Source organism: Neodiprion lecontei, chromosome 5, assembly GCF_021901455.1.
Source record: "Neodiprion lecontei isolate iyNeoLeco1 chromosome 5, iyNeoLeco1.1, whole genome shotgun sequence".
In the NCBI taxonomy this organism is placed as follows: domain Eukaryota; kingdom Metazoa; phylum Arthropoda; class Insecta; order Hymenoptera; family Diprionidae; genus Neodiprion; species Neodiprion lecontei.
Genome location: NC_060264.1, coordinates 28,196,055 through 28,210,053, shown reverse-complemented (window position 1 = coordinate 28,210,053; position 13,999 = coordinate 28,196,055). Strand labels below are relative to the sequence as shown.

Below are 13,999 nucleotides of genomic sequence, written 5' to 3'. Positions count from 1 at the left end.
AAATAGAAATATCCGCTTCTGTTTCATCCCCGTAATACTGTGAAAGTGTTGGGGGTTAAAGGTATTTCACAAAAGTTTGACTTTCGAACATCGTCAAGTAATTCGAATTAACGGTAGAACGCCCATTGCTGATATATAAAAATTGAAATAACGTCAATGATCAGGCAGCCGAGACTCGAACTTACAATTAGATGGAAACTGATAACCAAAAATGAATCAACGTTTGTAACGATCAAAGTTGTATAACTCCGAAAAATTATCGAAACACCCAAAGGATTGTGATAAACTAGAAGGTGAAGGATCAAAAGAATCCGTTCCGAGATATTTCTTGCTAATTTTCACCATCACAATGCACTCGAGAATATCAATTTTGCATCAACTTGTCATCATACGTCAGAAAAACAATGTCACTAACTTCGGCACAACACCGATTTTACGTCACAGAATTTCGCACAGCCGATTTTACATTCGTCGACCGGTCCGTTCCACGGTTGGTTTCGTACTGGATTAACGAGTCTTACAACTTACTGAAGCTTCTCGAATACGAGCGGAGAAGAAAAAAATATCAACAAGGGCTCCGTCTACGATATTACGAGTAACTGATTCGATACTGAATGTTACAGACACAGTGTCCACATTCGAATAAATGTGCGTCTGTAGAATCGTGCAATCAATACTGATTTCCATTGCTCGTTTCATTCGATGAAATGAACGTATCGCCAATTCGTTCTTGCTTTGGTTTTCACGTAGATAAGCAACGTGGTTGCATTAATGAATGAACAACTTTGTTTGTAGGTTTTATGTTTACATAGACGCATTGTTCTATTTGAGACACTTGAAGAATACCAGATTTGGAAACGTTTTCATCGATATCACGATAAACTATTTGAAGATAAGCAAATGCGAGTGAAGAGAATTGAATCCGAGATGGATATTGTAGAAAATAAAATTAGTTACGTGATAGATGAACGTGCATCTTATGTGTGCATACGCAACTTCTAAAATAGATTTTGATGTATTACGAACCAACGCGTGTGAGGTCGCAATTCACGTATCGTAAGTTGAAAAAAAAAAAAAAAAAAATATTACCAAACTACACACGTGTATTTTCATCCATGGGGAATGAACCACAGTGCGGAGTATCGGTACTTCTCTCTGTGTTATGCGGTGGAATAAATCAATGGTAAATCCTTACGTGTCACGCACCCACCGAAAAACGGTGCTTAACGTAATAGCTTAGTTTGACATTTACCTATCTCGTTTTCCTCTCTCTCCCTCGCTCTCTCTCTCGCTTTCTTTCTCTCTCTCCGAGTCCCAAACGCATTGCTCACAATCACGCAGCTCGACGTACTATTCCTACAGTCAGCTGATCTCTTGACGAAAGAATAAAGCACAGACCGACCGATTATCGTGAACCGAGTCGCGATGGTCTGTGCGACTGGACTCCGATGTCTGGCCTAAAAAGCGCATAGTTCGGTCACAGGGTCCAATTATACTTGATACGATCCTGCTCCACGGTACTTGTCCAACTTTAAAAACGAGAACGAATAATTCGTTCCCCTGAAATTGCTTTCGTGACTTGAAACGAAACCGGATATACTTATGTATGATATAAAAACAGCGAACGGTGTCTACACGCGAAAAAAATATTTCCATTCCAATTCTGCCGCACATAATTCCAAATGCCGGCGATGGTTCCGTAAACCTTAGAGGTACTCCGGACTGCGAGACCACCGAAGTTGGTGGACATGGATTCGGTGATCGCGATTTGCACAACTCGATTCCTGACGACGATAAACGGTTCAGGTAGGAATGGCGAGAGTGGTTGTAAAGGAAAGACCGCTTACCTGGACCCGGACCTCTGGCAGATTGACCTTCATCGCCAGGTCCTCCCTAGAGTAGACGTCCGGGTAGTGGGACTTCTCAAAAGCTCTTTCGAGCTCGTGTAGCTGGTAGGTTGTGAAGGTAGTTCTGTTGCGACGGTGCTTCTTCTTACCACTGCTTCCGGTTAGGTCGTCAGATCCGCATCCGGTTCCCAATTCCTCATCGCTTCCGCCCCCCGTCGAGTTGCAACTGTTCTCTCCTGAAAATAAAACGAGGACCAAGTGAAGTCAAAGCTTAGGTCAGACTTTGGTCTTGAACTGATCGTCGTCGAGTTAAAGTCAGGATTTGTGATACAATCATGACGGATAAAATCAAAGCGGAAGGAGCTGTTTCCAAGAACAGCGATTTAAGGTCTTTCGGTTAGTTCCCGACTCTTCGGGTCCGGGAGAACAAAGTCCTCTTATCGTACTGCGTTGGAACTCGACCGTGGAAACGAAGGCCAATCGGATTCTGACTTTCGCCGATAAAACGATGAAAATAAGAAGCAGGCAGCCGGAGGTCGGCGAGTTTGAATCGGGATCCGATCCCACGACGTCGGATTGGTCCGATGTGTAAGATGCTGTTCGCCAGCTTATTAGCCCTGTAATTAATGTTCTCGGGGCGGGCTTTATACTGCATTACATCCACTTGTGGTGGAGATAATAGGGTTGCTTACGGGCGACTGTATCCAGCCGAGGTTGGCGCGTCTACGGACTAAATGGGTGGAGTGTGGTTGCTGAGCCCGGTTACACGGACGTGGAAGCGCGGATCTTCGTGCGCAGGATCCAACCGTACCAACAGTATACGTATAGACAGGCTTGTTAATCAACGGCCTAATAACCTCGGCTCACGTTCTGATTGACGTGTCACTATGCGACTTAATTACCAACAACAATCGATACCCACGAACGGTATCCCGGCAGGCAGTCAAGCGCCGGATACAACGTCAGCTCGACTATACGAAGAGCTGTGGTAACCGTCCACGTAACCAGATTTTGGACCTTCAACCCCTTCTCGATTCCTCTCCGTGGTTCAGCATGCCGGGAAAATGTTGCAGCCTTCTTCTTCTTCTTCTTCTTCTTCTTCTTCTTCTTCTTCTACTTCTTCCATTCCTCCCGAGATGTGCCGAAACTCGAGGTCCGCGAGCCCACCGCAGGTGATCTGTATCTCGGTTATAAAGGGCCCCTAGTTCGGTCTCTAGCTACTTAAGAGATTGACACGAATAGATAACTTAATGGACGGAGAGACGAGCCAGCGCTTCGACTTCCAGTGGGCAGTGGGCAGTGACTCTAATGGGCCAACACTGATCTCTGATAAATTTACCAGTCGCTGCTGCCATGCTTCCTTGCTTGCTGCCGTTTCCTTCGATCACGATGATGACGATGCTTCGGCACCATGACCGTTTTCAGACGACTCAATCTCCGCGGCTCCCCTGCAGACGCGGCGTATATAGAAGTCGGCTATTGAGGGCCAAATAAAATAAAGATACATTATGAAGGGAAAAAGGAGGACCGAAACACTCGTCGAACCGTACCGGACTGACTAACTGACTGACTGACTGACTGACTGACTGACTGACTGACTGACTGACCGGATTGGTCGGCTAGCATCTCTTGCTGAGGCAAAAACGTTAATTCGATAAACAACTCTAATGGGTTATCGACGTCCGTCATCTCCTTTCGTACATATTGCTTTATGCATGTCCTGAACCCGTTGATTCGTACCAACGTTTTTGGTCCGCAAGGTGTTGCCAGTTTTAAACTCGATAGCTTCGTGTTCCTTCTCAACTGTCACGGCTCTGAATTATTGGATAAACTTTCAATACCCGTTGAACGAGCAATATTCTCTCTCCGACTGACTTTAGATTTTCTTTCAAGATTCAAAAGTTGTTTTGCATTTCAAGGAGCAATTTTATGACTGATGGGAAAAGCTGCAAAAGTATCATTGAAGACTTGAAGAAATTGAAATTGAATTGAAAAACTTGAACTGTTCACGGTTCCGATGAACGTTGCAGTGAAATGTGAATTTCACAGGTTCACTCAAACCGACGATCATATTTTTTCCTCGCATCTTTCTCCGATCTTCGACGCTATGACAACTTAATCCGTTCACCAAAGTGTACGCGTCGGTTTGCGTTCGGCTCCGTAGATGTGTTGGTACACGTGCACACACGGCGCGTATATAATTCCTGAATGCCGAGCGTTAATTCGTGATAGGTACGGGGGATAGAGGTACGAAGGAAGGAAGGAAGAGGGGGATGAAGGAGGAGGGAAGGGATGTGCCTGAAATATAACGAGTTTGAACGCTAGCGAGTTAACCGGATTAAACTTGGCTGGCAGCTTATTAATTACAGCTTCGTCAACGATCAACAAAAAGCAAACTATCTACCGCCGCTCGCGGTAATTACCGTTACTAATTGACGCAAAACTTGAAGCTCGAGACTAGCGTTGAGCCTAGCGGCGACGGTCGAGAACGGCGGTTCCTCGTTTCTAAATCGGAAACCATTCACGCACCTTTGCTTCTCCGCAGGTCGGTACCGCGACTAATTTTATTTCCAATCATCCAACTCTTCGCGCGGCTGTCGATCGTCACTTAATCCGCAATCTAATTTCCCTGAGTGGCGTGGGAGGACAGGAAGAAGAGAGTCGAGTCGAGTCGAGCCAAGACGATCGGAGGATCGGAGAGGAAGGAGTGAAAAAAGGTCCATCGGGAATAAAAAGAACAAGCCGTGACACAGAGGGATTAGCCAGCCGACCAAAGAGGGCCAAAGAGGATTACTAAATTTGTCTTCTTCCCATGGACAGGCGGACAGGACGTCCACAACCTCGACGTGGTCCGAACACACGTGCGTCCTCTCATCGCGCTCTTTTTCCGAGACCAAAATCACGCTGACCCTGGTTCGCAGTGACTTTGATTCACGATTCGAGCATTTCCCAATAGCATGGATCGTCCCTGTGTACGTGGAATCCGCACGTACAGTTATGGATGCAGATTGTTCTAATCGATAATTAGGAACACGACACCGGAGCGCGAAGGGGACGGTGGTGGTGTTGGCGGTGGTGGCGTATCGAGCTAGGGAGCTGGAGACTGGCGTGGTGTACGTATTTGAATTAGTGTAAATCGCAAAGCCATTAGCAATTGGTTTATAATTGCTGCGATTAATATTGACGCTTCGATAAGCCCTAACTGCGTGTTTCCCATATATTCCCTCCGGCTTGATTTTCACCTATCTCTTCTCCCACCTTCCCGATCCCACCCTCAACTCTCCTTCTCTCTCACTCCAGTTCATTCACTCAATAAATGCTCAAACTTCCGTCGCTGTGCAGAGTGGATCACACGAACCTTGGAACAAGTTTATCATCAATGAAACCCATGGATGGTCCCACAGAAAATCGCAAAACTCCTCACCAACGATTCACCGATCTGACGTACCGCATGACGGTTGGAAACTGACCGAACAATGTTTTCGAACAACGTGTACCTGCACTTACAGAAGCTGATCATCGTCGCCTGTCGGAGAATATCGCGTGACATTGCGAGCCCAGGTTTGTCCAATTACCTGTAATTTTAGCCCCATTTGTTTCTGGCCAGGTACCTGCCTGCACACTCTGCAGAGTGAGTGAGTGAGTGAGTGACTGACTGGCCGGGTTACTCGCGATGTTTTTCAGCTCACGTAAGTGCCGACTAGACAGTCCCCCGGCATGGTGTCGAATCGTATTACGAGTTATACGCATTACGTGTGACTCTCTTATTGATCTGGTGCAAATGGTCTCGTTTTCTCGATCCATGTTCGCCGCTATTTAGCCATCCTGCACCACATGTGCGGTGATGGGTAGCCATGGACTCGACATCGCGAGTCAATTAGGAGGATGAAAACCGTACGAGGTGAGATTGCAACGACGCGATTGCAGGCGGCTTAACGTTTTACCACTAGTAAGAGACTGAAGGTGAAAATGCCGGATACCGGGAACCAATCGTATTTTCACCCCTCGGAATACAGACGGTATTGTAGTGTTGAACAACAATTGGTAGTTAGTTGCAGCCGCAGCCGTGACTTTATCAACGTCATCGCGCTATGCCATGTGCACTTGTATGTATCCAACGGGGTTATTTTCGTTTTTACGTCTTGTGTTTTACTTTTCTTCGCTTTCATTACGTCCCCTTCCTACGACTCGTGATACGGGTTATGGTCGTATCAAGTTTTCAAGCCCGCGGGAGATGGAGAGTATGATATTTACACATGTACAAGTATCTATATACACGTACAGGCGGGCTTGGAATTAGCGGATATCGTGCGAACCGCGAGTCCTGTGTACTTAATTTCAGTCGTTATCGCTCTAATTAAGTATGATTCATTGTTGCCCTTTTTTGTTGATACTCATACGTTTCAGGCGGCCGGTAACGAGGCGAGGGTTGGAGAAAAGTTTCGACGACGCCAAATTACCGGGTGGCTAGGAAACATACACTGAGAAAAATTTTTAGTTCCGGTTGCCGCTCAGTCCTTAACTGTTTTCATTTTTCACCACAGTAGAAAAATATAATTCTAGGTAGAAAATGGAAATTATTCACATAGCTGTTACCGGAAAGTCTAGTATCCGTTACTATTCTTTCTCATTACGATCACTGTTGCTATATTTTCTTGCAACTGTTGCGAAAATTTAACGCTCGTGCAACGATAAATTGACGTTAAAGCCTTGTTTAACTGAAAAAGTAGACTAAACCTCACAAACTGATTTTGCGTTGCAATTACCAAAAAAAAAACACTTTTTTTAACGATACCTGTTTTGCTAAATATTTCTAGTTACTGTAAGAAATGAAATTTTTCTCAGTGTAAACAAACATAGACTGGATTATACAAGGTGTTCGATTCATCGGTTGATCCTTTCGCTGTTCCGATTTACTTATCTCTCCGCATCTCAAGTTCGATCATCGCTGATTGTTGTTAGTTTTGTTTAAAACACACGAATGGCACGCAATTTTTATCGAACTGCCATACCGAATTCCGTGACTTTGATACAACCATCGTCGCTAATTGCTTGTAACGTCGTCAAGAGACTCGCGCGTATTTCTTGTTACATGCCGATTACCGGGCTGATCGTTGCTCGTGTTGGCGTTCGACAGCCAGTTTCAAGATTGAAGAAAAGGAAAGGAAAAAAACCGAGATGGAAGAGAAGGAGAGGAGAGGAGAGAAAAAAAAAAATGACGGAAAAAAAGGTTCCTCGGTCCATTAGTAGCAGCTCTTAAGAAGCGACAGGCTTAAGAACGTGTTTTCTTTTTTTCATCAAGTTTTTTCTTTTTTTTTTTTAACTCTTGGTTACTTTTTTTCTACTTCTCTCGCTTCTCCTTCTTCTTCTTCTTTCATCTTGTGTCGTTTTTCGAATCTCATGCTTTTATTTCATCACATATTACATATGCGTTTTGTACATGCGCGTATTGGCTCGAGGATAAATGCGGTTGTTCCGTTTTGTCTTCTTTGCGTTTCCATCTTTCTTTTCTCCTTTCACTGTTCCTTGGTCCTTGGATGAGCATGTTTTATTGTTTTTTTTTCGTTTCTTTTTAATCTCTTTCCTCATCTTTTTGTATTTTCACGTATACTAACGTCGACGGGTCGTCTTTTTTCCTCACTCTTTATGAAAAGGAAGATTAGACGAGAGAAAAAAAAAAAACAACGGTTTTGTTTCTTTTTTCCCTCGTTCCACCTTGGCGCGTTGATTATCATAATTAATGGTAATTCGATTAGTCGTACAAGATTGAGTCTTAGTTAACCACCAGGCAGTTTTTTCAACTCGTCGTTTTTGTCCACGCCGCGTCAGCCCGTCTGTATCGTCATTGCCTTCTTTTTTCCTCCTCTGTCCTTCTTAATTCTAAACACAGCTACAATCTTTCGACGCTAATTAACCATGCGGACAATTAAAAGGCAATTATCACAGACGCCTGTTGGATACCCACTCACTGGTCTTTCAATGCAGGTGTAGAAGAAACCGTTCGTAATTTACTTCTTAAAAATCGAAGAAAAAGAAAAGGACCAAATAACAATTCGAAAACACCGAGAAAAACTCTGAACGATCCCGGATTCAAGGTTTTCGGAAAAAATAAGTGACGAGAAAACGGACGAAGGAAAAAATTTAACAGAAAACTCGGTATAGAAGCTGAAGAAAATGTCGTTGACAAAAGAAAATACATGGTATAAAATTTATCAATGCTATTAAAACGTCTGTGAGCTGTATTACGGTACAGAATTGATGATAAGCGTTTCTTGATTAATAATTAATTTCTAATCACGGTGGCGGAAGACCCGGCGACTGGCGCATGGCGCAGAAAACCGCAGCAGCGAGTATAATTAATTTAAATAGCTATTCACAGGTTATTGCGGCGTCAAATAGTACGAACACACGCTTATATACGTTGAGCTTTTCTCTTTACCGTGCGACACCGCTTTTGCCTAATTATTAATAAAAATCGCATTAAACTGCTGTCACTTTTCCGAGCTATTTTAAACAAGTTATACCGTCATTTTATGCATAAGGAATTAAACTGACAAGCGTTACAAAATTGCAGGAACTGTGAATTCTGGATCTTAAACAAGAAAAAAAAAAAAAAGAGAAAGAGATGAAAACGAAAACATGAAAACGAAATTCATCCACAAAATTCAATGAAAATGTCAAAAATCATAAGTCAACTGCTCGGGAGGAAAAAAAAAAAATACAAATCGTAACCGAAATGAATACTTTTTACCCAGATCTACGAATTTGTGTACATTTACCAAAGTACAAATAATAATAATAACAACAACAACAAAAATAATAATAATAATAAAATCGGACGCTTGTACGCGGTTGTGCTTAGAGGTCTTTCAATTCATTACAATTAATTTACATACTTTTTACTTCGTTTCCGGTTACGTATCGGTAATGAATGCACGGTTCTTGCTGCAGGAGCATGCAGCGGGTAGCGAGTTTCAAACCCCGTGTAAGTTGTATAGGTATACAAGGGGATTGTTGTCACGCGTGACAAGAGAAAAATGTCAGCAGATACACCGTAATCAGCGTGTATGTAATATAAATAAGCCGTTCCATTTTTCATATCACTTTTCCAACTCCGGTACGCGTTCAAAATAATTGACGAATTTTTTTTTTTTTAAGCAACGAATTTACAAAGTGGTAGAGTTAAATTTTTAAAATCAAGCTCACGAAAATGCTGCGTTAAATGAACCGACATGTTTCCCACGAGTTTATTCAAACTGTAGTTCTGAACTTTGTAAGCATGGATGAAGATTTGAAAAAAAAAACAACGTGTTCCAAAAAATGTGTATACATTTTGTACAACATTTCTGAATGCAGATTGTTGTGATACGTTGTTTTCTTTTTTCAAAGATACTAATTAACACGTCAAAAAAAAAAAAAAAAAAAAAAAATTGTGCCACTATACCGTTTTCGTATGTCGAGTGAAACTTTTCGAAATCGTCGAAATGAATATATATATATATATATATATATATACAGACGAATAAAGATTATTTCCAATTTTGGAACCTCTCCGAAATCTGTGTTAAAAAAAAAAAAAAAAAAAAAATGGTTCGTTGAGTTGCAAACGATTGGCATTGAAAACTCGATGAATAGAGATAAGTTTTGGAGTGTCGGCGATGATGTGAAAATTGAAAAAAAAAAGAAAAAAAAAAAAAAGGAAAGACGGAACGCTTCGCGTTCGTTGAGCAGAGTCAGTGAGGCAGTCAGTCGGTCAGTCAGTCAGTCAGTGAGTCGCGTGTCGGCTAATTGTTCGGCAGGTCGAAAGATCCGTTGATAGCAACGATTTTTCAATTACACGCTATATCCATGGACGAGGTAACCCAGCCGCCACCGAGCGACGCCGCTAACGATTCCTACACCATAGAATATGGTATACACAACGGGGTTACACGCCCTGCATGGATTGCTGGTTGGCGTGTAATAAGTACGTGATCACGGGGTTTACCGGGTTTACTTTATACCCACACAAATTTTATTATACACGTTAACCACCCCCGCACCCTTCGCCGCGGCAAGGGGTCTGGTTCGCTTTATTGACGAGTCTATTCTCCCGGGGGAACCGAGAAATAAACATTTAACATATTAGAAAACGTATTTAAAAAAAATCTCTCTCCCCATTTATCGAAATTTATTCACAAAATAATTGAAGATTTTCCAGCAAACGTAGTTACTTTGAATGTTTACGATTTTGGCTACAATGTTCGTTAAAAAAAAAAAAAAAAAAAGACAAACAAAAATGTTTCTCCAAACGCTTTACACATACTTTCAAAATATTTCAGAATCTTTTTATCACGTATATGAAAGTCCAGTTTTTGTACAACTAGGCTACTTTAGCATGGAAGCGTTTCAATGCGCGGACGAGATTCGGAAAGTGGATGTATTTCAGCTTTTGGACACTTGGTTTTCGGACAAATTTGAAACAAGTCGTCTGGTCACATGGTTTTTAGAAATCTTTCAATCAGGTGTGAAGAATATATTCTAATCTCAATCGTATTGCTTGAGACACTAATTGTAAAATGAATTAACAATGAACTAATGAATGCAAATGTAGGATAATTGAATTTGTGCAACTACCTCTAGTTTGCCATCGGTTAAAACTATACAGGTACTTTTATCCGTTCTGCTTATTTTTCAGATAAGAATCTATCATTGGGAAATTAATGATCTCAAATTCGTTTCCTCAGTCAATTTCTTCTTTTTTTTTTCTCGGCAATTAAGTGAATCCAAAATTACTCCTATATAATAATAAACAATTTAAAAAATCGTGGTGTGATTAAATTCACCTCCGTAATTGAAAAAACGATAACTTTCATCATTCCTAAAACGAATGGGATGAAAATTGGTGGACCAAATACCGTCGATAGTAACTCTATGGCATCAATAAACACCAAATTGACGGGAAACACGGGGCTAGGGGGTTAGGGTAGGTATCCGCCAAAAGTAACCAGAGCCGGTGAATTGACTGAGCCGGAGAATTCGTTCCTCGCCTAACAAGGTCCCGGGGGATGCCGGGGTGCTCGCGGCGCGGCATCCGGTCTAACAGTAATCCGTTTCTGCAATGATTTTGGGGAGTTTTACGGGGGTCGACGAGGAACGGCGCGCATTGCCGGATAAGAGGCGGGGTGCAGGAAGAAGGAAGTCGCGTGGCGCCGCGACGCCGGCCGTCGGTGATGCCGCGATGCATACGCACGACCCTGGAGCCAACGGTTCTGGGTGGTTTTTGGGAAGTTAGTCAGAGCTGAAGGTGCGTCAATTGACAAGGTACCGTTAGTCTCGTGCTCCCTCGATCCCTCCTCCATATCCTGCGCGCTCCTTTTTCGTCCAGCAAGTCCAAGGATGGCGTCGATGCTGTGCCTCGGAGTGCTGCTCGCCGGTTTTTGCTGAATCGTTATGTCCTGGCTGTTCTGAGACGCGGTCTCGACAAGCTGATGAGAATCCATGACGTCGAATTCAGTCCTCCTGACAGTCTAGAGGTGATAGCCGCGCGGCATGAACACTTTTTGATCTCTTCTCGACCCCGTCACATCAGCGCTCACTCGTTACTGATGTAGGCGTCAAATCATCATCATCATCGTCAGCGTCTTCGATACTACGAAGGAACGAGATTGAACTCAAAGAAAAATAAAAAAGAAAACTAAAGTAAAATCTTTCTCCGCACAAAATTTTATATTATAACTCCGTGCTTTCTACCGTCTCACTGGTAACAGTCGGCTTCAGCGCGTGTCCATAATTTCAGCACCATGTCTTTGCTGCGATTTCGTTGGTACTTATCATGGACCACTCCTAAGTCACTGGTAAACAAGTTCGCTCACTGGGTTTGAAAAAACACTGCGACTATTCGATCCTTTGTTCAAGGACTAAGAATCCATATCCAATCTCGTGCTGGATAAAAAGTAGGTGAAGGTCCTCCCGCAGGAACGGTAAGGACGACGATTCTACCACTCTTGGTTGGTTCGGTCTTCGTTTCTTGAACTCGTGGCACGCGGCGATGTTCGAGTTGATTTTAAAACCTCTGCGTTGGTTTTCGTTCGTGGGCGGGTTTCTCTCGGCGATCGTGCCTTCAGCCAGCGAGCAACTAGCGTGCCTAGAAGCTCGTCGGTTATCCTGCGGAGTTGTTCTCAGGGTGAAAGGGAGGGCAGACCCGCGAGCAAATGGGCGTTTCGGTTTGGTCCAATGGGAAAAGGCCGGGTTAAAACCTCCGCGAATCGTAACGCGGTATAGGGATGATGGCGTGTCAGCGGTTCTCAACGCTGGCCAAAAGACTCGCGGTGGTGGGGTTAATTCGATAAAAGGCGGTTTAAGCCCAAGTTTCCAGGATGTTTAGGATGCTTTTGTCAAAGCTCCGCCACCCTGTCCTGTACGGCATCCGAGAGAGGAGGTTCGGGGGTTGCGAGCTACGGGGGTGAGTCGGATAATTGTTCCCCAGGTTGACTCTTGCGGCGGATTTTAGCTTCCCAGCTGTAATTACCTGTAACAAGGTTTATTGCACGTCTACTAGTCCACCTCCCTACCCCCCCTTCAATTCACCCTTTATCTCTCCTGCCTGCCAGTGTGTGTATAGTTATATGATGCACCGGTTAGTGTGCACCGTAAACTGTCCCATACCATCCACCATCGTCTCACTCTGTATCCTCTTCGCCAGCAGCAACCACACATTCTGCGACGACGACACACAATCTTCTTAGGAAGATATGGCACACGACGTGAATTTTTCTCGCAGAGTATCGTCGCGTCTTATAGCATCGCATCATCTGTAACTCATAGTTTATCCACAGAACGACCACTGATTCAACCAACTTCAGATAGACCAAGGTCCATTTCTTCCGAGTAAAAGGTTACCTTGCATTATGGAGTCATCTGTATAGAGGAACTTCATGACCATCGTTACGTCTTATCGTATCACGTCATGTGCAACTAATCATTCATTCAGATAATGACATTGTATCAAGCAACTTCAGATAGTCCAAGGTTTGGTTCTCTGAGTGAAAAGTTACCTTGCATTATGGAGTTACTTAGAAGGACTTCGTGGCCATCGTCACGTCTTGTAGTATCACATCGTCCGTAACTTATCATTCATCCAAAGAATGACTACTGATTCACCCAAATTCGGATATTCCAAGGTCCACTTCTTCCGAGTAAAAGGTTACCTTGCGTTATAGAGTCATCTAGAGGGACTTTATGATCATTGCAGCATTAAGACACGTATCTGTTGCAGAGTTTTTCAAATTTCACGAATGCATTGCACATACCTGCAGCTACATTAGGCGTATCGATCCCACGTGGACAATTTCCGATTTCTATTATACAGCTGTTTGTGCAGCGCACGAATCGCGGATAATATGTAGGTTTGAACGGTTTCGTTTTCGGTTTGAAGGGCGAACTCTCACGCCCACCCAGCTTGAAACTCGACAATGAATATCCGCTTCTCGTTTCATTGTAACGATACTAGGTACAATAAAATTGTACAAGCTACAAATTGCCCCGATCCAGGATTATAATAATTCCACCGTATGGTCGTTTCCGATAAGTTTTCATGTACCGGAAGTAACGAAAACAGGGATATTTAACTGAGATGAAAGAGAATTTGTAAGAGAATCGGCATTCTTGGCGTTGTTCAGGACTGCTCAAGTGCCGAATCTAGATCTGGATCCAGAATCTGCTGATCAAAGCGTAAGAATGTAACCTTTGAAGAACAGGTAATGAAGACTTCGTCCGGCCAGTTGTTGATTTTTATATGCTAAACTTTATTTAAAATACATGAAAATACGATAACAATATTGTATAAAGGACGATCACAAATCAGTGGAAATAGCAGGGGCGCATTATCTTCAAGAAAAATGAAAAGCGTGCAAAGGAAAAAGGGGAAGAAAAAGGGAATATAAAAATCTGAAGAGAGTTTGAAGAGGAAATTGAAAGTAACCCGGAGGAAATAAAATTGCGAAGCCTAGCTGTCGTCGCGGGGATTCGATCTTGGTTTAAAGCAATGGGGAAAAATCCAGGAGGCTTTTAAATCTGCATGAATTTATCCAAAACTCCGTGGGTATAACCCGATTCGGAGAAGGGGTCGTTTGAGTTCCGAGTTTGAGGGATGGAACTGACAGAAGATATAA

At 43.1% G+C, this 13,999-nt stretch overlaps 1 protein-coding gene across 3 annotated transcripts in view; it reads right to left on the bottom strand.

The window, feature by feature from the left end:
• LOC107219165 (retinal homeobox protein Rx1-like) overlaps positions 1–11,948 on the bottom strand; it is a 37,818-nt gene extending 25,870 nt beyond the window's left edge. For 2 of the 3 annotated variants that reach the window (XR_006904504.1, XR_006904505.1), the window contains exons 1-2: positions 11,155–11,948; positions 1,848–2,083 (exon numbers count right to left, since the gene is read on the bottom strand). Coding sequence is in view for 1 of the 3 variants with exons in the window: in XM_046740517.1 (XP_046596473.1) it covers positions 1,848–2,083; positions 11,155–11,329 (411 nt within the window). In the remaining 2 variants the exon portion in view is untranslated. The remainder of the gene's footprint in view (positions 1–1,847; positions 2,084–11,154) is intronic. The other variant, XM_046740517.1, reaches the window with a different exon arrangement.
• Positions 11,949–13,999: the final 2,051 nt, after the last annotated feature.